Raw genomic sequence first — 27,251 nt, 5'->3', positions numbered from 1 at the left:
AACCAAAAGAATCTTAATGAGTATGAACACATACTCTTGGTGGTGGTATTCTACTTACCTATATCCTACAATCTAGTTTCAGAAAAAAACTGAGAGAAGATTTTAAAAAGTTAAGTACACAAAGCACATCCTATAAGAAGAACTGAAGGCTTCTAGTTCTGATGCTGTGACAAAGAACGGTGTCACTAAGGAGAAGTTACTTCACATTTCTGGGCCTCAGCAAGGAAGTTACTGGGATCTCTGAGATCGCTTTAAGAAAAGAAAGAAAACCAAACAAACCCAACACAACTGGCCTTTCCCTCTAATAAGTTTTATTATCTCATTAGTGTTTATTTTGCTGGCTCTAATACTTTCTAAAAGAGCTAGATGTGATTACATTTTCTCTGACTAGAAATTAAAGAGAAACTTTCTTAGAACAAAACGTTGAGAAGCTGCCCAAGGCTTGAAAACATACAAACGTCTGCTCTAAGCTGAACCTTCCTCCTCTGTATCTCAATTTGAGATATACTCTATGTTGAAGAACCCAAGAGAAGTAAGTGACTGGCCCTTTTAGAAGTCAAGGGCATTCCTAGGTTGAGCAAGTAAAGTGAGGAAGGAAGCAGGAAGGGTGCTTATTAGCATTGGCACCTGAGCAATGAGAGCAGGTATGTCAGGGAGACGCTGGGCATCAGGACGGTACAGGCAGTCCCGCCCACGAGGCCGCTCTGGACCCATTTCAATGGGTGCGCCCAGAAGAGCACTGACAGCTCAAGGTGAAGCAGACCAGCCAGCGAGCGGCTCGTAACCGCGATTCGGCGCTGATCCTCGAGACTTCTGAAGCTACTTCCCGATTCACACTTACACCACATCTGTCCACCCTCTCTGGAAAAGGAATGAAGAGATAATATTTCCACAGAGCAGGTGCATTTAAAAGGTAAATCATTTTCAATATTCCTCGTAGTCTCCATTCTCCTCACTTAAAATCTTTTCCTAGCAGTTTTCTGCATGTGGTTCACAGGGTAAGGCCTGTTAACACACGCTACATGGCACCTTCACAAACCAGTTAGGCGAACTGGCAATCCCTCTATTTGAAAGTGACCTTTATTCTATTCAAATTTGTGAATTGATGTTCTGATTTCTATGTAATCTTTGTAAATTTCAGGAATAAAAGATCAAGCTCAGATTTCGGTAAACCCTGAGTTAGCATTTGATTACTTAACCTCAAAAGTAACAAATGAGCCGTCATACAAATATTCCCAAAATGTATCTGTTTACGTATTGTTTTCTTATAATAATATTCAAATTACAAATGTCTAATATACTGGGAATTCCCAATTTTAAACCAAATATTGAAACCGTAATCTGAGGGCTAGATTTAGGATTTAGAAAATATCTCGACTCCGTCACTCACAGAGCTGCTCTCCGACTCTTCCCCTGTAGACGGGAGAAGGCAGGCTGTGCACACCTTCCTCCCCACGGGGTGCTGGATGTAGTTCTGAGCAGACAGTATCTGGGAATTACGAGACTGACTGCCCAGGAGTAGAAAGGAAAGTGGTGAGCTAAGGTACAAAATCAAGGACGGAGGCCTGTGTGCAAAGGAGTTCGTTCGCTGAGTCTACAGAACCCACGACAGACCTTTGATCAAAGAAATAACTTAGTGACTGAGCATTTTAAAAACGAACCTTTGAATGTTTCAATGTTTGCAAAGCAAGTTCCTAAGTCACCATCCCTCCCACAAGTCAGGCTGCAGTCTCCTTTTTGCTTGTTACACCACAAGTACAATTAATCAATATAAAAGCCTCTTAAGTGTCAATGTGGGCACGATGCTGTGATGTTGTAGAAACAGACTTAATCTCTAATCTCAAAGTTGCTTTCAGAGTAAGAGGCTGAATAAACCCCCAGAAATAAAATACAGTTTTATAAAAATAGGAAGTAATGCTGTGATGTAATAAAAATGAAAAGGGGTCGGAAAACCACAGGGCTGTAATAGTTTGTTTCAGTAAGACCTTCATCAAAGGGTACAATCCAGCTTTGGCTGCTGCCCTTGAAATCAGAAAGAATTCAAAAACAACAGCTAAAGTGATTAAATGGGTAGAAAAACAAATCCTTCCCGGAAAGATGAAGTCTCCTGGAGAGAAGTCTTTCACTGCAGTGCGATACTTCAGGTAAATAGTGCCAAACAGTGGGTAGCTGCGATGGGCGGCACAGGGAAGGAAAACACGGACCCTGTGCTTAGACTCGATGCAGCTGAGGGCTCAATAGCAATGAAATACTTGCAGACGATCCAATGATGCATATTTTTAAATCAACTGAGTAGGACCCAAGTTTCGTTAATTTCCTCCTCAATAACTCCCGTTCTCTTCACCATGTTTACCTAGTACCAGCAGCAATACCACGCTCTAGTTCTTCCTGATCTTCAGGACACTTTCACAGTAAAGTGACGCTCACACTAAGGGCAGGAATTACGCCCCATCATTAAGAACTCCTTTGACAGAAGTGTCCTTTCCGGAGCTCCTCAGTGTCCTTAATATGGCAATTCTTCGCCCTGTTTGATCATGAGAATCACCTAGAGAGCTTTTTAAAAAATCCTGGGCCCACTCCCAGACATTCCACCCTAACTGCACTGTGAGGCAAGAGGTGGTGGGGTTTGTACAACCTCCCTCGTTAGTTCTAATATGCAGCAGCCAGGGTTGAAAACTGCTGCCTTAATATTCCTCCCCCTTCCCCCTTTTCCTCATCCTGTATCTCTGTTAATTTTATTTTCTGGTGGTATTGAAGAAATAGCACACAGAACTGCTCAAATATTTCATCAAATCTAAGATATCGTCCATTGTTAATATTCATCATTATTTTATGTCATTAAGAAAGCTAAAATACTGCCAAGAAACATTTATAAGCCAATAATTTTAACATATACCCTGAATGTCTTAACATTTCAGAAATGTTGAATGTCAAAACATGTGCAATATAATAGAGTTCTCCATTCCTAATTTGCAATCACTCTACTCTCTGTGAGTAGGAAACTGCATTTGCTCCTACGAGCCATCAAATCCTGTTCTGCTGGTCAGGCCCCCTTCGGTCCCCTCCACACCATCTCATCACTAAAGACACAGAGGATCTAAAGATAAGAGGATAATAGAAAGAACAGCGGTAGGGACAGCATTTAGGACCTGAGACCCTTTCGTTCACTGATTTCAAAGCAATATTACTTCCAAGTTTTCTAAGTCATGCCCCTCATTTTGAGATTGTAGGTAATGGTTGTTAACTTCTAACACCTCCTTCCCAAAGAGAAGGCAAAATTCTGTTTTGCCAAATAGCACTATAAAAATGAGTTCAATACAATAATACAATTTCAGTGTTCATTTGATGGCATATAGAAGTGCTTTGCTCATCTGGTTACAATAAAATTTTCCAATGAATAATAATGCATAGGCTACACTTCAAAAAAAGAGAAAAATCGTTTTTTAAAAAACGTAAATGACATCTGCTTATAGAATTATAAAACACAGGCTTCCCTGAAACAGCCGCAAAGTACATTTAAAATATGAATTAATATGATTTGTAAATTGTTTTCAAGATTACCTCTGTAATGAAAAGCTCAGCAATGTGGATTTTTGGCCTGAATGGCTCAGTTCGTCTGTCATTTTGATTTGTGCTCCTTTTGATACATAGTGCTTTATTCATTTCCACACTCCTCAAATGAGGCTTAAAAACTGGTGGATGTAGCAAAGTTTCCCGGGCTTCTCCAAAGACCCAGTGGAACATTGCAGAACATTTGCAAGTGTATTCATCTGACTCGAGTTGCCATCCTCAACCCCTTCCTGCCAGAGGTTATGTCCAGGGAGTGCCAGGAGGACAGAAACACGCACGGGAGAGGTTATGTCCAGGGAGTGCCAGGAGGACAGAACCACGCATGGGAGTCAGACACTGGTCAACCAGCTCCCTAAGGGAGGTGAGGTGTATGCACCTGTGTTAGTACAAGCCCAGCGCCAGACAATATCTAATGCTAACAGGTTTTCTATTTCCAAAAAAAACCCACAAAAGTCTGGACATTCAAATAGAATGAGATTAAAATGGAAAAATTCTCGATTCTTAAAATGTTAGTAAATTACACTGTGCAATTTATTTTTTAACACACAAAAAGCGCTACAGTAAAATAGTCATAGCTGAATATCACAATTAATGTTTCTCACATTCAATCATGGCAATGACAATGATGCCATTTTAAACCGGAGTCGGGAGGTAAGACGGGAGCCTCAGGGAAGCCTGGCATCACCATATACTGGAAGGGTTTGCTACACTTCGGTTGGGAATCCGGGCCTAACCAACGGATATACTCATACCAAGAACCTGACAATGGTATTGTTTAAATCTTCAAGTTGGTAAAGGGATCTTGCATGTGCGTGATTACAGATGTCTAAGAGGTTTTACAACTCCAATAAAGGGCTGAGGTACTGAGTAGAAAACGGGGCCCCCACCTTTTTACAAAATATCTTTCTGTCTACACAGCTGAAACCCTCGAGTCTAGTGGATGTAAGTGAGCTCATCTTTGATGCATGGGTTAAGCTCTTCTGCGGAAACTACTAAACCGGTTAACTCCAGTTTGTAGCTGCAGTGAGGCGGAGAACTAGTCACAGAAAGTGGGTACTTCCCTTGGCATTGGCGCTGAGGCACCATTTTGACCGTTTGGGCCGTGTGGGCCTGACTGACACTCCTGAGGACAAGCTCTCCCCGACTCTCCTCCCCCAGCACGTAAATACAGATTCAGAATAGGAGACAAAGACGACGAGCTGGCTTTCTCCTGAGGGGCTTGTGGACCGTCACAGGCAGCAGTGACCCGCACCCCTTAACCTGCAACCATCTCGTTTCAATGGGGACAGCGTGCAGTGGGGCCCGCTGGGGGCCATTCCTTAAGTGTGCACGTTGGGGGCAACAGGACCCAAAAGGCAAGTCCTATGGATTCCTCTCAGCTTCCATTCAGGCCCTAAGACATGGCAGTCACTACACAATGGTTGCCAGGCCACAGGTGGCAAAACAAACCATACATGTCAGGTATGCGGAAGCCAGCATGACCGGAGGGAAGTCTGGGGTGAGAAAAAGTGATTGAGGCGTAGAGGCACGAGACGGGGTGGTTCAGTCGGCCGAGGCAGCAGCACAAAGGACAAGTGTCTAAAACCAGGCGGCAGAAGCCGGACGAGAGCGAGTTAGCTCACGTAAGGCGGCCCTGGAGTGATGGCCGCAGAGGTGGGCGTCCTCACCTTCCCACCCGCGGAAGCCCGTCTTCTAGCCGCACATCCCCAAATGCCGTGCAGGGCAGAAAGCAGCAGATCTAGCATTCCAGAGTATTCAACCCCATCACTTTATTTAAACATACAAAGAAGATTCTAGCACAGTCTCTCCGACTGCACGATAGCCATGTTCTATTCCGGCTGATGTCCCATAAAGTTTATTAAAGGAGGATTCCCCCTGTAGATGAAATTGCTATGCTTGCGCTGATTTTGCTAGTATATAGTGCCACTCACCGGTAGTGACGATTGACATAAGAATTCCATGAATACATGTCCAAAGTTGTACCAAAAAAGAAAAAAATCTCTTCAATATTTCTTAAAAAGTCATATTCACAGGAGAGACTTGATTCCAAAGAGGTAAAGTCAACACACACGTGAACTTGTTAGGCTCTCACAGTAAACTCTTCTGACACGATGCAGGGCTGACAGTGGTGGCCATCAACAAGCTGTGAGGTTCTAGATGAAACACTAAAAACTCTCTGCAATGCAATTTTTTAAAAAATTTTATTGGGGAGTATTAGGGAACAGTGTGTTTTTCAGGACCCATCAGCTCCAAGTCAAGTCGTTGTCTTCAATCTAGTTGTGGAGGGGGCAGCTCACTGGCCCATGTGGGAATGGAGCCGGCGACCTGGGTGTTATGAGCACTGTGCTCTAACCTCTGTGCTCTAACCACTGAGCCAACCGGCCACCCTAGAATGCAATTTCATTTTTGGTAAAATGAAGAGGTTGAATTTTATGGTCTCTAAGCAAAAATTCGGTCCTAAAAAATGTTATGCCTTAGATGTCTCATTTGATTTCAATGTACTTTTGATAATCTCAGTGACATATAAATGTTAAATTTAAAATCTGCTGTCATTAAGAATATAATTTTTTATATCTGAAGAAAACTTAACATTGTTTAGGGAAAATACAAGGTAAGCATTTTTAGAAAAATCTGCCCCGATATTTCTATCAACATACAGCTGAATAATTTAAAAGTACCTTTAATGTAAAGGACATATAAATCAATTTATTATAAAATCTAGTCTAATTCTGAGAACAATGTAGTTCCCCAGAATAAGGGAGCAGACAGACCAGTCAGATCACAATGTATTAGGGACAACGCTCACATTTCTTACCACTGGGCCCTTACAGTGTAGACTTGAAAGCTCAGACCACAAAATGCTTTGAAAAGCAAGTTACAGGAAAAGGGGAAAAAAAGAAAGGGGAAAAATACCAACACATTGTTGCAGCTCCCAAGTTAAAGAAACAAACAAAAAAAACACTTACCTTTGCGAATAGTGAAAACAACAAAAAAACAAACTAGGTTTCCCATGACACTATTTTATAGTAGGTATTTTGTGTGTTTTTTTAATTTATTTTTTATTATTAGTTTCAGGTGTACAAAACAATGTAAGAGTTAGACATTTACACCCCTCACAAAGTGATAACCCCCCCAATCTACTACCCTTCTGACATCGTATATAGCTGTTACAGTATATAGTAGGTATTTTGAATGTCTTTTATTTTCTCTCTCTTTCTTTCTCTCTCCCTCCCCCCACCTCTCTCTCACTCACAGACACACACACACACACACACACACACACACACACACACACACACACAGAGTTATATTTTCTACATCAGCCCAATTCTTTTGTTCAGCACTGAAGCATGTTTATGGTGAAACAAGCTCATACATTTTCCATAGGAAATTTTAACTGAAAAAATGTAAATGATTACTGCAAAGGCTGTATATTCGATATTTTATCTTTACGGTAAAAAAAAAAAAAATAGAGCCTTTTGTTAAAAGACATTGAGAAAATTTCTTGTCACTTGCTAAAGATCCCCAAATCCAAATCACATGCAAATTCACTTAAGTTCAAGTGCAATGTCACAAATAACAGGTTTAAATATTCTCATTTGAGTCTCTAAAAAGACTACACCAATGTGAAATGTGTGACTTTTTATGAAAGAAAATTCCACACACCTCGTTCCTTTCTCTTTAGGTTTTCCTAGTGATAATTTACTTACCAAAAAAATGATACTAATTCAATATACATTATTCTCCAAAAGATGATAGTGTTATTCAATATTAAGCCTGCCTTACTAAGTAAAACTTAATAGGTATTTAGAAATGGATAAAAACTCACACTCAGCTGGAGAAAGAAACATTTGGAATTGATTAACGGCCAAGAGGAAATTCAATTTATTCGGAGGAACTTTAATTACGTCAAAGAATATACATGAAAACCTTTTTCCAACAAATTCCTTCCCTGATACAGTTAAATGCAAATTATCTTTTCCCAGTCTTACTCCAGAAGGCTCCTGCATGCATAGCTGATACGCCACCTACTGCAAAACTGAGCTGACCGAGCAGGCGATGCAGCTAGCATTTCCATTCCACCACCAGGCTGGAGCTGAATAAAGGCGTGTTTGTGTGGCAGGGTTTCTGTTTTAAAAATCTCAAGGCCAAGAAGAACAAGCTGCAATAGCATTTGCAAAAATGGAGCGTAAAATAAACAGAAGAGAAAAAGAAAAGGAATATGAAGGGAAACACAACAGCCTGGAAGATGCCGACCAGGGAAAGAACTGCAAATCCACACTGATGACCCTCAACGTTGGTGGATATTTGTACATTACTCAAAAACAAACACTGACCAAGTACCCAGACACTTTCCTTGAAGGTATAGTAAATGGAAAAATCCTCTGCCCGTGTGATGCTGATGGCCATTATTTCATAGACAGGGATGGGCTCCTCTTCAGGCATGTCCTAAACTTCCTACGGAATGGAGAACTTCTGCTGCCCGAAGGATTTCGAGAAAATCAACTACTCGCACAAGAGGCAGAATTCTTTCAGCTCAAGGGACTGGCGGAGGAAGTGAAATCCAGGTGGGAGAAAGAACAGCTGACGACCAGAGAGACTACTTTCTTGGAAATAACAGATAACCATGATCGCTCACAGGGACTGAGAATCTTCTGTAACGCTCCTGATTTCATATCAAAAATAAAATCACGCATTGTCCTGGTGTCCAAAAGCAGGCTGGATGGATTTCCGGAAGAGTTCTCCGTATCGTCAAATATCATTCAATTTAAATACTTCATAAAGTCTGAAAATGGCACTCGACTTGTACTGAAGGAAGATAACACCTTTGTCTGCACCTTGGAAACTCTTAAGTTTGAGGCTATCATGATGGCATTAAAGTGTGGTTTTCGGCTGCTGACCAGCCTGGACTGCTCCAAAGGGTCAATTGTTCACAGCGACGCCCTTCATTTTATCAAGTGATTACCTGGGTCACAAACAAAGGCGACAAGCATGCAGCCAGCTCGCTTTGGAACACCACAGCATCAAAGGCATCCCATCCCAAGTAACTCCCAGCTCGCTGTGTACTCAGAGCCCTGCTGCTCCTCAATTACTGGGAGCTAACGGTATGTAAATTCCATTGCTCAAGACGTCCTTCCCCAGGGTTTCCTGCTGGTCGGACTCTTTCACTCACAATGAAAACAGTGATCTTCTATACGTTGTAAATAAAGACGGGATGCTTTTGCTATTTGTTTATTTTTCCTTAAGCTGTCGTTCAATCAGAATGTCTTGGTGACTTCCACAGTAAGCAAGCATGTACATTATCGTTCATGTTAAGTAAAGGGTAATAAAATATTTTAAGGGGCTATAAGATTTAAAATCCTTTCTCCCTATGGCAAAAATCTACAAAGAAACTGAACTGGTAAAATTAACCATTGAGAGCAAAATGTGCAGATCTACTAAAACAGAGCACAGTGAAACCAAATAAGATTGTAAAACGGTATTAAAGCTACTGATTTAATTTTTAATGGTAGGCACCAAAAGCTTATTCATAGTTTCTGTAACCGCATACCAGAATTATAGCTGAATTGATATACTGCTGAACATTCCTAGAAAACTGCCTGATGAAAATAAAAAAATAAAAATAAAAGCACTACTAGCTTCTTTGCTTGTATTAATAATTACAATAAAAAGTTACGCGTGTCACTTTTAAAACAAATATACCACTTGATGATTTCACACGTTATTATGCATCGATGTAGTGACGGGCAGGCTACAGTAACCCTGGCTGGTCTTGCAAGTGACAAAAACCAGCGAATTTATTTCTCGGCAGGCTGTACTCCAACACAGCATGGAATTAGAATAATACAGAGCTCATTTTCACAATCACCCTAAGTGTCATTTTTCAAGCTCAAAAATGTTAAATGAGCATCACTAAACATTATCCTTATGCAAGAACTTCACCGATTCTTTGCACTAACAATTTGGGTGCTAAATCTCAGACTCACCCAGTTGTGTTCAAGTGCTTCATGCTAAACAAGAAGTTATTTTTTTTAAATTAAGTTGTACATGTGGGTGTCTCAATGAAATGATCTAGACACTTGGCTTTAAATGTGAGTGCATTTTTTCTTCCCAATTAGCAGCTAAGTCATTTCTATGCCACTTATTTTCTTTGGATTCTAAGACCAAATTACATATTATATTTGCTCCTTTAAAATTTAACCATTAAATCTGTTAACTAAATCTTAATTTTAATAAACTTCAACAAAAGATTTCTGAAACTCTTGAGTGAGGTTACATAAATTAGCATACATGCCAAAAGTTGGGTCACACATATAAATTTAGAATAAATTAGCAGCAAAGCTGATACTCTCAGAATTACAACTGACTTCCAGCTACAACATCTAAGGTAATACAAAAGTTGGCTGCCCATACTAAAAGAAATATTTTAAAATCTATTATACAAAGAAGTCCTTTTAAAAAATCCACATTAAAAAAAAACAGTCCACATCAACCACACAATCTTCTTTTATGTGTAACAAGAAAAAAACTGTTTTACTAAAACATCAAATTTTCTCTTATATACTTGAAAATGGCTTAACCAGGATTTAAAGGAACTAAAATAGTAAGATCTATTTTAGCAGTTACTATAACTAAACTGTTTATATACCTATCCAGTTTGTGAGTTGACTTTTCCTTGGCATTTGGACTTTGGTAACTACAAACATGGTAGTGATTTAAAGTCAAATCTAGATTTTCTCTAACAGGATTTCATTACAGATAATAAAAATAACCCTGACATATCTTTTTACAGGAGATAATAATTGAATAAATCTCCTTAGAACTATTATAAGTAAGGTTTTTGCATCCATTCACAAGAGAATTTAACTGTTAGAACAAAATTATTATTGATGGAAACAACTACTTAAAGAAATTTGTCATTCATTTTTATGTCTGTCTCTAAAACAATCGTATGTGGATGTATTTAATTCCTTCTCAAGCTTTTGATAAATCATGATATCCTAAAACAACTTAATAATCATGATATCCTAAAAGAACTTAAGTAAATTCTGACTATATTAATTACTCTTATATAACTTTTCATAAATGTACCTTTTAAAATTCAAAATTACTTACACTTGGATTTACATATTCAAGTGCCTAAATACTGTGCTGTACGTGTATAGAAAACATCTATTTTTTAAATTCTGCTATTTAAAAAAAATACTTAGAAATACTTTCATTTCAAAAAACTCAAGAAATCATACAAAGTGCCAGTTGTAAGTCACAGTGAAGCTGTCATAATATTTTTGTTTGCACTGACTGAAGAATTTCTTCCTCAAATCTTTCCTCCAAGGAATAAATCACAGTGACTTTTTTCTTCTTTTTCAGAAGAAAGGTAAACAAAAAAGGTAAGTTACTATACCTTCCATGAGCCATACATATATTCTTGTATTAGGAATTACCCCATACAATGATTATAGCACTGTCCTTAAAATATGAAAAATAAAACATAGCTTCTGGTGTACTATATTTCTAAAATGTCTGTGGCAGCACACAGAACAAATGAAACAGTTATGAGACTTTTCAAATAATATAAGAAAGATGACTACTATCCCAGAATGAAGACGATACTGATTAAACTTGTTCAGTTATTTTTTTCAAAGAAAATTACTTATACTTCAAATGCTATTTTAAGATAATGAAAGGTAACATTGTTTTATCACATGGCAGATACCATGCTACGAACATACATTATCTCAATTAATTTTCACGCTGACGCTAAGAAAGGTACTATTATTCTTTCCTTCTTACAGACGAAGAAACAAACGTAGAGGGCTAAGACCCTGCTAAGATCACACAGTTACTAGGAGGTAAAGCTGGAGCCAAGCTTTGAAACCCAGGTATAGACAGCAGTTCCAGAGCGAGCAGGAACTACAGAGCAGAAGCAGGTGGCTTTTACAGGCCACCTCTCTCTCTCACACCTAGAAAGTGGCATAAAACAGGCATTCATAATATACGTGCTGATTACAGAATACCAAAATACAGGTATGCCTCACTTGATAAAACCTCACAGTGCAGAAACTCTTAAAAGTTGAGTGAAAAACTAGATTTTGGGAAGGCAAATAATATTTTGAATGTCATGTCATGTCACTTAAAGAACATGACCTGAATCATCTCACAAGGGTAAAGAACACCCCAAGTCTATCTATTGGTGAACCCAGATGTTCACACACCAGGTTAACTAGAAAGGAGGTGAACTTCAGGACTTGTCCAGTCCACCTAACGGACAGATTATGAAGGAAAAATGTGGCACAGGAAACACACGCGGACTCGAGTCAGACTTGGGTTCAAGCTCGATTAACTTCCACTAACTTGCTTATGTGACTGGAAGCAAGACTCTGAGCTTCTTTGAACGTCAACACCCTCACAGTGAAATGAAGATAATCGCACTTAGTTGATAGAGCTTTCTGAAGGCTATAAATGATAAATGATATGCAAAGTGCCTCACCCACCACAGACTTTAAGCTTTGGTTATTATCTTATCTAGTGTAAAGGTATCTTCCTGACATAACCATGAATATCAGGCACAAACACACACACTTACATTAATCAGACTCTCTATTTAGACAAGAACAGAATATAGACAGTCTAACAAATGCATGCTTAATATTGTATCACATATAAATGTTAACACTATCTCTTGCTTTTACAGAACAAAAAATTGTATATTGTGAAATTCACTAGATGATGGGTATACAGAAAAATAACAAAATTAGATATAAAAATTTAACAGTTAACACTGAGGTGTTTAGTGAAGCCAAAGGCTATGCATTAAGTAAATTCATTCCCAGTCTTCATTCTGTATCACGCTAAGACTTTAAATGTAACGAAAGTATGTAATAAAACATTCTTAAGTAGAATTCATTTTAATCACCTTTTTAAAAATGAATATGTACCAAAACAATGACCTTTTTGGTTTAAGACAGTGGGCAAGAAAAGCAGTTGAGAATTTAAAAATCAAAGTAAAAGAGACATATCAACTCTACCAATGTTAAGAATTCCCAATGAAGTAAAAAAGCTGAAACCTCTTCTACAGAAACTAATGGTTTCTCAATAAGGGAACCACCACTATTTACCTCCCTCTTCCCTTCAAAGAGAGCATCTCTGGTTGTTTCTCTGAGTTTCAGGAATTACGATATTATAAAGGACACTTCCCTGAAAAGTGTATGCATGGGTGGAAAGGAGTAAGAAAAGGGGGACATGCTGGCACCCCGACCTTTGAGTCTACCCTGCCCTGCCTGTACCCCAAGGGCCACTGGGCAGCAGACAGTACTAGTACTTCCGTGCACTGTCTCCTCTAAAGCGAGGTGCAGAGACTGCCCGTTACCTCCCCAATACCCAGCCTTCTGCTGTTTGTTAGTCACCGAATCCTGACTCAGTGTGGCAGTTGTACCCGGATCAAAACCTGTATTTCCCAGTGTTCTGTGGCCAAGTACTAAGTTCTGCCCAATGGAATCCAAGCAAAACTCGCAGGGTGTGATTTTGGATACGGTCCTATGCAGGGTTTCCGAGCCAGGTGAGCGCTCTGCGTGGCCCTGCCGCCTCCGTCTTGCTGCCTGGGGTGCGGGCGTCATGGCTGTACCTGCACACGTCCTCCAGCATCGCTGTGAGGATGGAAGCCATAAGCTCCTGAGGGCAGACCACTGCTGAAAACCATGGAACAGCCATACACACCTGACTGCTTACCTCGGAATTTCCTTTGCAAAGAAAAGTACATTTAGATCACTATTTCGGAATGTCTGTCAATCCTAACAGGGAGAAGTGGGTAGAACCCGTTTTACACGTGAGAAAGAGACCCCTACAATACAGTTAAGCAACTTGCAGCCTCCCAAGTGCCAAGCTTTAAACACTGTGTGACATCCCCTTCGGATTAGACCTGGGAGCTCAGTGAGGGACTTGGCAGAAGACTCGGGCCTTGAAAACGGGCAGGATGATGCTGATGAAGGTTGGCTGCTCCATTCACACGACTAGGCTGAGAACTGGCTTACAATACTGGAATGTGCCAAAGTTAACCGAGAGGGAATCCGCTCAGTCTGGTGAGTTTGAGACGAGAAAAAACTAGGACAGAGAACCCATTTCAAGTAGGCGAAGCAACAACTTTCTGGATTTCTGTGGCACTATCCGCCCCTCCCTCGCATTGGGGTGGGGGGAGTGTGAGGCTAGCTGGAGAAGGGCAGAAGCCCCTTCATTTCCCTGCAGTATCAAGCAATTGAACATGCTTAAGTCCAAAGCAGCCGGTATGCTGCTTGAGTCTTTTGGGAGGGAGCGAAGTAAGAAAAGTAGGGAAAGGAAACAGAGCCTGAAACACTGTACTGGTGAAAGCTGAAAGACAGACGTGACCAATTTTTCAGAAAAAGGGATAAATGAAGAAAGTTACCTAAGAAGCTTCCCCCAGACAGAGAGAGGGTTTGGAGCCTTAAGCAGCAGGGCAGCTGTTTGTTCTCTAAGTAGCTAGTATTATTACTTTCAGGTAATAAACTAATCTAAACTAATAAACCTATGGTGAACTACTCAATGTTTAATTTCCCCCCAAGAACATGGCAACAGAAGGATCGAGAAGAGCTACTGCTAGCTTCTTAGACTTAAGTTAAAATACTGGGGCACCAATGCTAAAGCTCACATACTTTGAAAAAAAAAAAAAAGAAAGAAAGAAAAAAAAACCAGATCAAAAGTGGCCCAAAGGAAAATGGTAGGTGAGTTTTTCCGGTTCTATAACCAGAATCTGATGGTCCTTTAGGAAGCAATACCCACTCATCCACAGAAAGATTCCTTTATATTTACATCTAAACAAGTACTCATTGCTTTTGTATTACACGGGTTTAAAAGATAAAATATAAAGCTATTGTTGCTTAAAACCTTATTTTCCACAGTCACCTGGGAGGCAAAATGTTTATAAATCATTAGAAGACTTAAACATGAGAATACACATGTAGAAGAATCCACTGAAAGGAAAAAGTATTTTGAAATCTGGCAAACAAATAAATGAAAGATGTCAACCAAAACCAATACGGTTAGAGAGCCCCGACTGTCGCCTTGGAACCCAGGCGTCTTTTAGCTTCTAGTCATTTATAGCGAGGGTATGAACTAATCAAACAGGATGCAGACAGACAGAACTGCTCCTATTCCAAAGCACTCAAGAAGGATGCCTGCTAACCTCGTCCCTACCAATCTCTTAAAATCAAACAGAGAAGGACAGGCCCAATGGCAGTGCTTGGTCAGTCGTTCTGGACTGACCACCCAGCTCGCTAAAGCTGCTAATAATATCTTCTGCTGGGCTTCACATTAATGATACATTTCTTTTGAATTTTCCTGTAAGTTCGTACAGGCCAAGGCAATTCATTTTCTTAGACCCATATTTGTATATACTGGACAATTATTTCAAACTGTCTTTGTAGCCTAAGACCCTTCCTTACCTTTAGTCTATTGCTCATCTCTGTTCAAAATCCATCCTAGCCCTCACAATTAGGGGCTCATATTACACATGTAGACTAACAATGACGACGACAATAATAAATATAAAAATCAAAGAGTAAAATAAAGAATAAAAGGCCACTACTATTTACTGAGCAGTAACTAGTGCCAGACACTTTTGTTATAGCTACATCTAATTTACAAGTGGAAAAATTGAAGTTTGGGGGCTGAGAGGGAAGTGTCTAAGGTTTCCGAGCTCCTGAGAGACTGAGGAGGGTTTTAACTCATCAGTCAAGCCAAGTTCTAGAACCCACTCTCAAATACTACAGCAAGTTCTCCCTTTAGCTTTGAAAAGTAGAAAACTGTATTTTTTTTTTAGCTCCATCTATGTAAAACAGTGTTCAAACAACTTTATAATACAAATATGATTGTTTTTAAGAACATTAGAAAGAAATGTTTATATTTGTTAGAGGTTGACATATTTAAAACACTCTTAGCTATTTGTTCAAGGATTCGCCCGAAACCTCTCTGGGCCAGGCTTTTTTTCACACTGATACATTATTTTAGAGTAGTACCAATGAAGTTCCTTGAAACTACTACGAGGGGGCGGCTGGATGGCTCAGGTGTTAGAGCAGGAGCTCTGAACAACAAGGTAGCCGGTTCGATTCCCACATGGGATGGTGGGCTGCGCCCCCTGCAACTAACATTGAAAACGGCAACTAACATTGAAAACGGCGAGCGGCTAGACTTGGAGCTGAGCTGTGCCCTCCACAGCTGGACTGAAGGACAACGACTTGGAGCTGATGGGCCCTGGAGAAATACACTGTCCCCCAATATTGCCCAATGAAAATTTCAAAAAAATAAAAAGAAAAGAATATCGTATCATAAACTTCAAAGTCGCTAACAGATCTTAATTGTTCTCCTTACAAAAAAATTAAAAAAACAAAAACAAACCTACTATGAATAAGAAAATAAATTCCAAGCTGCAGTTAGTTGAAATGCGTGACCCTTTCATTCTGAGGCAGCCAGCGAGAAGGGAGTGAGGTGTAGGAAGAGAACTGATCCCAGATATACGAATATCAATTCTGTTTTTTATGACTATATACGGCAAGGATCACTTAAGAGATGGGCAACTGACTAGTACAAAAATATACTTTTAAAGAAAAAGTCATGCCGTCAGCATATCACTGTACCCTTCTGAAGAAAACATTAAGAGATACATGAAAAATTAAACAATTTTTACTGAATAAAATTTATTAAAGAAATGCATTAAGGTAATCAATGGGCCTCAATTATATAAGCCTACAAAAATAATGTCAATCCATTTCACTACAAACATACACAACTAGAGAAAACTAAAATGAGCACTGATTTTTTTATATGCTATATGTAATACTGACCAAATTAAATCAGAGCTTATAATTAAGACAAAATGTACTTATTAAAAATTAGATGTCCAAATATATGGTGATGGAAGGAGAACTGACTCTGGGTGGTGAACACACAATGGGATTTATAGATGATGTAATACAGAATTGTACACCTGAAATCTATGTAATTTTACTAACAATTGTCACCCCAATAAATTAAAAAAAATAATTAGATGTCAAAATTATTTCTTTTGACATCAAAGGAAACAAAGACAGGAAGTGTGGAGTGGAAAAAAAAGTATAGGTCAACATGTAAATCAATTCTACAGTAGCATTTAGTGTACAGTCAGCTTAAAAATAAACATTTATTAATCACCTAGTACTCTTTGAGGAAAAGAGATAACTGCATAAAATATATTATTTATTTTCTCTCAATATAAAATTATAAATATGTATCTAAAATAGACACTAAATACTGAGTCTAAAATGGAGACTAAAATTCTACAATGGAGCTGAAAAGACACTATGCATATTTTGTAAAAATCACCCATAAGCCTTTTTTGAAAAAAAAAATGAGAGGATCTAATGTTGAAATCTAGACAATGAAGGGATAAATGAAAATCAATAATTCAGGAATAAGATGGCCTGATTAGAAGACTAGAAGAAAGTACAAATTTATTTAAAATTAATCCTAAGGTTAAACAGCAGGGGAATTAGTTGTAGAACAAAATGTTAACTTTAAAACCTTGATAAAGTGAAAATACAATGAATAAAAATTGAAGAATTGTGGTTTGAGGAAAACAATGTCCTAATTTTTATAACAGAATCAACAGATTGTCAAAAAGTGAAACCTTTTTGTAGTTAAAAAAAATAAATAACATAATGCTCCAATCCCTTAATTCTTCCTCCCTCGCATTCACACCCTCCGCCCTCCACTTGAGAACTCTTTATTTCTTGTGGAAAAGAAATATTTATTTTATATTCAACAGTTCTTTCTGTTCTCTTTCTTCTGTTACTTCAAGTAAATTAACTATACTTGTTCCTATTCCCCAGGGGTAGGTTATTTAGATCAAATCTACCACTGAAAACAACTATAAAAGCTGAATAAAATGTTAAAAGCATCCAAAAGACTACAAGATAATAAGTAATCACCAAGCTCCAAATATAGAGAAAACAAGAATCCCTGAGATCATGGGCCAATCCAAACGAGACCCTTTGTTCAGTCTCTCAAGGCTTGGTGTGTATGTGTTGGGGGGAGAGCAGAACTCCAAGTCCAGACAGAGGCTGCACAGGTGGAAAGCCTAACAGGAGTTCCTTACCTTAAAAACAAACAAACAAACAAACAAACAAACAATCCAAAGGCGTATACCTTCTAAGGAGACGCAGGGCCTGGAAAAGTCCCTGATGAATTGTAACTAGGATGACCACAGGTCCTAGTCTGGCGACACAGTATATAGTTTATAACACACTGTTTCACTCTCACGGATGTTTCTGTTTGGATGGTAAGTTACATGGTCACCCAACAGTCACCTAGTTTCAATCCTCTGGCTATCCTACCAGAGACATGTGAAGCCTTGAGCAGATTGTCCCTGAAGATGACTGCCAAGAATTTCTCTGTCTCTGTAGGAGGAAAATTGTCATGGATTCAAAAAAGAACCAAAGAGGACATCTCGAAATAAAAAATATAATAAGTAAAATTTAAACGTCACTGGATAAGCTTAAATGGCAGATTAGACACAAATGAAGAAAGCTTTAGTGAGCTGGAATACAGGAAAAAGAAATTTTCCAGAATACAGCATGGAAAGAAAAATGAAAAAAATCATGAGAGAGATATCACTTCTCTCCGGCCCTTTCCCCCAAACCTTTCCTTGAGCAGCTCTGTTCAGTCTTTGAGATTCCTGGCACCACAGCCCCTGCCTCCTGCCCGTCCTCAACGCTCCCAAAGCATTTTCACCGAGATTCGCCTGTCAGGAGCTACCCAGGCCCGTTATGAGGAGGGGAAGCAGCCAGCATCAGAGCTGGATTCACACACAATAGCCCACGTCTCCTCACTCCGCACTGGCAGTGGTCCGAATCCCTCGTGCTCGCAAACGTCTGCATGCTGTTTCCGGGGGCAACACGCACACTTTGCCGGCTGAAGGCAGACCCCTCCCGAACACTTCAGGTCTTAACTCAGATGCTAGATTCTCAGTGCTGCTTCTCACCCACCCAGCATGAACGGGTTGCTTCCTCTCTTCTGCTCCCACGAAACCTCTCTCCCTTCCACTCCCCTTTTAGACACTAACTCTGAGGACACGAACTGTGTGTCTCTTCAAAATATTTGGGTCTTAGCATAATAACAATCTGGTAATCGATGGTCAAATTAAATCTGCTCAAATCACCTGGCGTTCTTGTTCCTCCCAGAATAATTGAGGATCATGTGACAGAACCACGACACAAGTTTGTAACGCACTGTACAAATGGTAAGTATTTATAGGCTACACTGTTTTTTAGAGAGTGCTTTGCATCCTAAATTATAGCTGGGAAACATAAATACCCGACTAGTCTGCACTGTTGAATTTCTTAATTCCCTAACCAAATAAACGACATGATTTCATCCCTAAGATGGGTCTGGTGACCTTCAGGACTGTTAAGATTCCCACTCCAGGATTTTTTTATCTGATGCAGAACGAGTATCAGAATCTTTGCAACAGTCACGCAGGATCCCAAAGTACTTAAACTTGTTTATTTTAAAGTTTTGTCTTGACTCTTAAAGCAAGAACTACATAGCACATTACTGCTCTGCTCTGCGTCCAAACGGAGATAACTTGGCTTTTTCCTCATCTCTTCACTTCTTTCCTGTCCTTTCCATGTTAGGAAGGACACGGACAGAGTAAAAACACTGATCTCTAGTTCTGCTTCTCAGAAACATTTAAAATAATTCTGCTACTTCAAAAAAGAAGACTGGGCTGAAATAAGACAGTCTAAAATCCAAATGTTTTCAGGGATGGGGCAGGTAAAATAAGTACGTGAAACAAGTGAATAGGAAATAAGAAATAATGGTTACTATTCTGGCCATTGGAGAACGAATGCCCTAAATCATCAATATTTATTAAAAACAAAACAAAACAAATGAAACAGGCCCGCAGGCTGGATTCAGTTTCTTATCCCAATAATGTTTCAGTATCCATAACATACATAAATTCATGAGTTATATTCCTGAGTTCACTCCCAGACATGCTCATCTTTAAGCACCTTCGTCTTCTATCTTTAACTCAAAGAAAACGGCCATGAGAGCTATGTTTTCCAAATCATAGAATCCACATCCGGGAGATGTCAGTTTCAAAAGGCCAGACTTTGCTGGCCCCTATTTTACTCTAATAATAAATCAATGTAGTTTAATGTCTTGTCGCAAAACATCTTTGGTCTACTACTTAAAACTCCACTTTTAGTCTATGACTTTATTTTCTCAATATACTTTCCTTTCATCTGTGCAGCGAAGCCACTACCTTCAACACCAGAATTACTTTTAGTAAAATGAGTTCTCTTTCAACCAATATCCAACAACACACAACAGCAACTCCTATTGAGAAATGTTCTGGGTCAAAAGGCAAGTGCCCTCCTCCACTGGTAACGTGAGAAAATTACTCTTTAAACAGCTCTATTCCTAATTCTATAAATTAAGCCAGTAAGAGTCCCCTGGCCGAAGTCCATGCATGCACCACTCCCCAGTGATGCACAGACGACAGGACAGACAAAACTTGGTGGCAGAGTCATTCTCAGGTTCCCAATCAAATGTCATATCATAACTCACAAGGCAGCTTCAGGAGAACGCCTAACCAAGACAGAAATAGTAAACGGTAACTCCCCAGTTAGGGTGGGCCCTAATCAGTCTGTCTGGTGTCCTTATAAGAAGAAACTTGGTCACATGGAGACACAGCAGAGGTGCGTGTGCACAGAGGACGACCACTGACCACGTAAAGAGGGCTGTCGTCTGCACGCCCAGGAGAGAGGCCTCAGGAGATACCACACCTACCAGCACCTTGAGCTTGGACTTGTAGTCTCCAGACCGTGATGAAACACATTTGTTGTTTAAGCCACCACCCAGTCCACAGTATTCTGTTACAGCAGCCCTAGCAAACTAATACAATGGGATTTAATCCCCGTGATCTCATTTTTTTTCCAGTCGTGTAATTTTTTGAACCAACTAAGGTGAACAGATTTTCAGAAAAATGTGTGTTCTTCTTCTACTTTGCTTTCTTTGTTACTATTCTTATTGAAATAGAACCTACATTTAAGAAAAGTACACAAATCATAAGTTTACAGCTTTAATGAGTTTTCATAAAATGAATATATCCATGTAACCACCACTCCGATCAAAATATAAAATAGTGGTAGCTGTGCTTTGATTTTTAATCTATAGATTCAAGATTGAATTTTCTATACTAATCTCTTGTATTTCCTGATTAACTTTGCTTTCTTTCTAATATAGATTGTTTATTTTTTTTAACTTTCAAGCAGAGGTCTCATAGTGGACACAACCAGTATTGTTTAGAAATACTGCAATAATAGAAACATTAAACTTCATTTAAAATTTTTTTCTTTTCCTCTTTTTTAACAGGAAGAGACTATGGTTATCTTTGGGAGACACAGAGTCTGGTAAACTTTTATACAGCCTCCAATTAATTTTTCTCCCTCTCACTTAATACCTCTTAATATTTTCTTTTCTGACAAGACTTAGAACCAAGTAAAGGCTTTTGTGGAAAATGAATGTCAGTTGAATCACTGATGCAGTTAATTTATTTGAATTATTTTCATCATTTTTATAGTCTTGAAATGAAATTGTTTCCAACAAATGATAGCTTTTTTCAGCTAATGAGGCACTGTGCATACAGAATTTTTTCCCTTGCAACTGCCTTCCTGACTAAATTATATTCTAATGGTTTTTAAGTAGTTATTTCAAAAAGCTGGAGAATATAGAGAATATGCATATCTGAAAGACTAGCGCTGAAGTCAGAAAGAGGATCAGAGGTGGTATCTGAACCTTCTTGAGATGGTAACAACGGTTCATGGCGGCACTGGAGAAGTCCAAAGAGAATGGTAGGACGCAAAGGACGTGTAATGAAAGCCCAGTGACGGCAGCAGCCACATGGTCAGGCACAGAGTGGGAGCAGCCGGTTGTCGGAATGTTCTGCAGCACGCAGCTGTGGGACGGCAGCTGGAACAGGCAGCATTAGAGGGGTGAGAGCACCGTCTGCTCTAAAACTGCCTGTTGCCTTCCTACTTCACATCTACCTGAACCTCCGTCTCAGGCTGTCTGTGTCTATTACAGGATGCTTTACGTGCAGCGTCCCTAGGAATCACATTAGGGTTTAAATCATTTGGCTGCACAGACACTCAGAAAGAAAAGGCTGAAAGACATCAGAGCTCTCAAAACAAATCAGAAGCTGACTTTGAGACAAGGTTTAACATTCAGGTAGTTTATTTGCGAGGTGACCCCAAAACACTGGAAGAGAACTGGGGAGACAGGAAGAGAAGTCAATAAAGAGATCATTTTAGAAAATTGGTACGAGCTGTGTAGCCCGGGGGACAACTGTTGCTTAAGCTGCCGAACGCTGGAGTACGGTGTGGAACGTGTGCCCAGAGTTTCCCCAGGGAGCTGGGTATCAACCACCAGCTCCTGGCAGATCTGACCTGCCCTCCAGGCGGCCGGAATAGCTGCCAGCAGAGAAAGCTGTCAGGCAGAGACACGGATGCTGAGATTCAGAAGCTGGCCAGCGTGCCCAGAAATGGGAATGGCTGAGGGACGATGGGCAGGCACTGAGGGCACCCGCGGCATTTATGCCACAGTCCCTGATCCACAGGAGTCAGTGCCTAACTGGGGAATGTACGAAACATCACCCTTCACCCAGAAGCTGAAGAAGGACGGAGAACGGCTCTAAATCATCATTCTCCTTTGCGGAACAGTATAGGTGCTTGTCTCTAGAAACAGTAACTCTGATACATGACAAGTTACACAGGAAGACCAAAGTCTGCCAAATCCTCAGTCACGAAGTTCTGCATAGCTATCGGAAAGAAACTGGTGCTGTAAACAGCTCTCGGTGGTGTGCTTTTTTCTCTATGAAAAGAGGCTAGAAGGCCGCAACATCCAACCATAAAATGTTCTCAAGAAAGGCTCTTTTACAGCAAACCAAAAAAAACACAAAACAGTATGTGTCTGCAGAGTTTTTCCCTTTCTGCTTTTGGAAGAGCTAATGATAGAGTACGGCAAGAAACTGTGGACTGATGCATATACATAAGAGTTCTTTAAAAAAAAAAAAAAGACTTGAGCTGAATTTCTTCTCGAACACAGCAGTCTTTCAGAGTAAGCTGTCTCGGTCAGTGCTGCTTCACCCACCCCAGGCCAGGTCACACCTGTCCATATCTAACAGCTGATTAAGAACAGGGAAGAATGAGATTCTATTTCAGAACTTAAAAATGTTCACTAAGTCAGTCTGTATTAAAGACATATAAATTGACCTAACTTTCAAAAGATTTATTTTAAACTTAAACTCAACTTACATGAAATCGGTTTCTCTATTCTTCTTGATCAATTTCTTTAACTTTCCAAGTAAGAAATTGATATTCTAAACTGACGCTTGTACATAAATTGTATATAATGTTCCTATTGTTTATATTGAGATATACTGATACATTCCCTATCCATATTAACTATATTAAATAATTTTTATTTCATTCATCATAGAAATTCTTTGTGCTACCTGCTTCTATTTTATTAACTTTTATTTTTAAAGCCCTCTCTATTCCTTAGAGTTTGGTCATATTGCATTGACAAGATTTTCTTCTGGATCTATTTGGATTTGTTGTGTTCGTTTTGGCAGCACGTATACTAAAACGTATCTATTTGTTAATTGTAATTTTGAACTTGAAAATAATCAAGACATTCAGTAAACACAGTTTAAGTATCACTCCTCTCCCCCACCCACCCCCCAAAAAAACCACTGTCACCAGTCTGACACCAGTGTCTTGGTACAGCTCTAGAAATGATTTTCTATTGTCACTTTATCAGCCAATTTTCTCAAACAGTTCTGCAGAAAGACGGCTTCATGCCTTCAGAGTAAAACGAATGACCTGACGAACTGCATTTTCTCCAGTGGCACCTTTACAAGTGGATGCTATACGCTGTACAGCTGCAAACTGGGACTTCACATAGAGTTGGATCATAAATTAGGAAGCAGAACATAAAGAGGGGGGAAAATGAAGAACCACTGGAATCTGAGCATTAAATAGTTCCCACTGACTTATCATGATGCTAGTTTGGAATTACTGTTCTTTTTTTTTTTTAAGGTGTCATAATGGTGGTTATATACGTATTTAAGAAAGGAATCCTTATGGAGACATGTACTGAAGAATTTAAGGATGGAATGGTATACTGTGCGAGATTTTCTTTAATCCAGTGAGGTACAAAGGGCAGTGGCTGGGGTGTAGCTGAAACAAGAGTGACCGGCTATACGTTAATGACCTGAAGTTGGATGACAGGCGTATGAACATTCACTACACTATTTCTCTCCTTCCGTATATGCTTAAAGCTGTTCCACAATGAAAAGTTAAAGAAAGGGGGGATGGGAAAGTTTATTGTTCTTTCCTGGTAAGCTTTATCATGAGAAGCCCTATAAATAGTTCTTCTCGACTAAAATATAGGTGAGAAATCAGCCACATTTCATCTTTATATTGCCTGTCTTTCTTTATTACATATGAATCTTTAAGCTTAAAATTAAACCAAGCTTGATTCAAAGTGGTTGAGGTAGAAGCACACAGGACATATTTCTAAATGTCACAATTTTTTCAAGAGCAGTAAAATGTTTGAAACACCGTATTTCCTACCCTAAGAATTTTCTTCAGTCAGGACTTGTACAGAATAAGAAAAACCTGCTTTTATGATTGTGGTCAACACCCAAAATAGCTTTATAGGAGTAGTCTGACAAGGGCCAGTGAAAAACTAGGGTGCTTAAGAGTACATATTAAAGAAAATTTAAAGCCCAGTACAAAGATAAAGCCTGGAGAACAGTCTCCTGCAACTACACAAATTGTTTCTGATATAACAGAGAAAAGAGCAGGAGGAGCAGGCAGGAGAGGAGGCGACCCACAGAAAAACCACCACTGGGGAGGTGACAGGTTCTGGTCCCTCCTGCGGCTCCCTCAAAATAACCCTTTATAGTCGGTCCCCCTTATCCGGAGTTCCGCTTTCTGTGGCTTTGGGCACCTGCGGTCAACCACGCCGCGAAAACACGAAACCCGCGCGCTCCGCGGAGCACGAGGAAACCTCGCGCCGCCGCGCACAGTCCCGCCCAGGACGTGGCCCGGGACGTGGCTCGGTCCTGGTCCTCGGTCCAGCGCGTCCCCGCTCCATCGGCTCCCCGCCCGCTGGTCACGTGGTGGCCGGCCAGGTCATCAGCTCAGCGGTCGCGGTACCGCAGACGCTTATCGTACTTAACAATGGCCGTAAAGCCGGTCACACAGCTTTTATTACAGAATATTGTTATAATTGCTCTATTTTACTATTGGTCACTGTTGTTAATTCCTCTGTGCCTAATTATCAATTAAACTTTATCATAGATATGTATGCACAGGAAAAAACATGGTGAAGGAGTATATAGGCTTCGGCACTACCCGCAGTTTCAGGAATCCTGGAAGGTGTCCCCAGCAGACAAGGGGAGACTGCTGCATTTTATAACTTCAATATCATTAGTAGTTACACCAAATTGCTCGTCCCTAAAAGTAGCAGTTTCTCTCCCAGCAGCCCGGGAGCCGTCTTCCTTAGCACTACTGACACGGTGGGCAGGACGAGTGACTGTGCGGGGCTGGCCGGTGCACAGTAGGCTGTTTAGCGGCATGTCTGACCATTAGTTGCCAGCAGCACGCATCTACCTAGCTGTGACAATCAAAAATGTCTGCAGATGCAGCCCAACTCGCCCTCAGGTAGCAACCACTATACTAGAAAACATATAAATCCATAAATATACATCTAGAAGGTGGCACGTTAAAAATATATCCATAATCTACAGACAACGATCAAACAGACTACTTTTGTCTTTTCAGGGCAAACCCAGTAGGGAATTCATGAAGGCAGGTTTCCAATAAGTGAAGCTACATATCACAGTGATATATAGCCGTATAGAGACTTAGGAGATACAATTCATCAGGGCAATGAGGGGTACAAATATACACGAATAAAGTAAAATGATATATTTTTATAAAAGTAACTTGCTGTTAATCACTGATAGTACGTTTAAAAAATCTACCATAATGCTGAGGTGGGGGGAAAGAAAAATCTACCATGAATCCTTAAAGCTGGGTGGGGGTACATACGGTTCATTGTATTATTCTGCTTTGGGATATGTTTGAAATGCTCAGATATAAAACATTAATTTTTTTCCATTCTATTTTTCTTTCTGTTTAAATGCTGTCTATTACTCATGAAATGGATTGTGCATCCACACTCTGAAAACCACTAGTATAATGAGTTAGGGAAAGGCTTACAAACTACATGATGTCGGTCAAATTATACCCTATGTAAACCCCATTTCTCTCATCAGTCAAAAAAAATCACAGTGGTACCTACGTCATAGGCTTGTTGCATGGGAGAAATTAAATAATTCATGTAAAGTGCTCACCACAGTGTACAAAATAAGTGCTCAGTTACATACGCCTTATTTGTTAGCTATCAATGCTTAAGATGCAAACGTAAATTTAAATGCTTGGATAAAAAGTTTCTGTAATTCTTTCAAATCAAATAGCTATGAGAATTTTAAATGATACAACGTACTCTGTATCACAGCCAATATAATCAAGAATACAGTTCAAGTGCAGGCTTCAAATTCATTTCAGTAGCCTTTCCTATTCTGTTGTGATGTAGGTTTTCTACTGGGTCCCCAAAGCACGGCTAAGTGAGCCTGTGGGAGGAGGGCATGCTATTTTTTTTTATTATACACGAAACCTTCGTACTCTGCATGATTTTTAAAATAAGGTCTATGCATTGCCTTTTAAAGTAATAAACTGACTGTAAAGTCTCAGCTTCTTTTTTCCATAGGGAATCTGTGGATTAGTACTATCACCATATCAACAGAATACAGTTTCAAGCAACAAATATAAAGCCATCCAAGTAATGTGGCTTCTATTTCTGTGAGAGGCTACGTGGCAGAGAAAGAAAACCAGCCACCTGGCATTTTCTCTAATTTAAATTTTGTTACAATAATAATACATTTATGCTCAAAGAAGACAGAGAACCATGCCTGTGTGCAACAAACACCTTGAATGAGGTGTTTTTGTTAAAGCAATAGTTATTTGAAAAAGCCAAAGAAAATGAGTGAGTTTTTATAAATAAAAATATTTTAAAATTAAAATTGTTTTAAAGACTTCATTTTAATACCTCTGTAATTTACACAGTAAAATTGATTTTACTAAGCTGCGTTTAGTTTGTAAAGAAGCCAGGTTCTTCCGAAGATCTTAGGTATACATGAATCAAAACAATGAACCAACTTTACAGCCTGGAAGCTATAGAAAAATCAAAAGAAAAAAAATGTGTTTGTACAGCTTGTCATTTCCTCCAGGTATGATAAAAAACTTCCTAAGTTCTTCTCAACTGCTTTACAAAACAGGAAATGGACAGGGTTGATAATAAAAGCTGAGCGTCACAGAATTTTAGGAATAGGCAAATACAACATACAATAAAGGTAAAAAAAAAAAAAAAAAAAAAAAAACCTTGAGGATGCTTTCTGACACTCTCCATAAAAATCATAAACATATATGGCAATGGAAAGAGAACTGACTCTGGTTGGTGAACACACAATGTGATGCATAAAAGAAGTATTACAGAAT

At 39.5% G+C, this 27,251-nt stretch overlaps 2 protein-coding genes across 2 annotated transcripts in view; one reads left to right on the top strand and one right to left on the bottom strand.

Annotated features, from left to right (window-relative positions):
* The window catches only part of GTF2F2 (general transcription factor IIF subunit 2), a 129,325-nt gene that overhangs the window by 66,069 nt on the left and 36,005 nt on the right, over positions 1–27,251 (bottom strand). The gene's annotated exons all lie outside the window — the stretch shown is intronic.
* On the top strand, positions 7,542–8,797 carry KCTD4 (potassium channel tetramerization domain containing 4). Its single transcript, XM_019756988.3, has one exon. The coding sequence runs from the start codon at positions 7,753–7,755 to the stop codon at positions 8,530–8,532; it is 780 nt and encodes a 259-aa protein (XP_019612547.3). The 5' UTR covers positions 7,542–7,752; the 3' UTR covers positions 8,533–8,797.

The sequence above is a fragment of the Rhinolophus sinicus genome, chromosome 16 (genome assembly GCF_057876585.1).
Source record: "Rhinolophus sinicus isolate RSI-liver-muscle chromosome 16, RSI-T2T, whole genome shotgun sequence".
NCBI lineage: Eukaryota > Metazoa > Chordata > Mammalia > Chiroptera > Rhinolophidae > Rhinolophus > Rhinolophus sinicus.
The sequence above is the reverse complement of the archived record's forward strand: the minus strand, read 5'-3'. Positions and strand labels throughout refer to the sequence as shown.

Coding starts and splice junctions, on each gene's coding strand:
- KCTD4 (XM_019756988.3), top strand. CDS start 7,753: ATGGAGCGTAAAATAAACAGAAGAGAAAAAGAAAAGGAATATGAAGGG.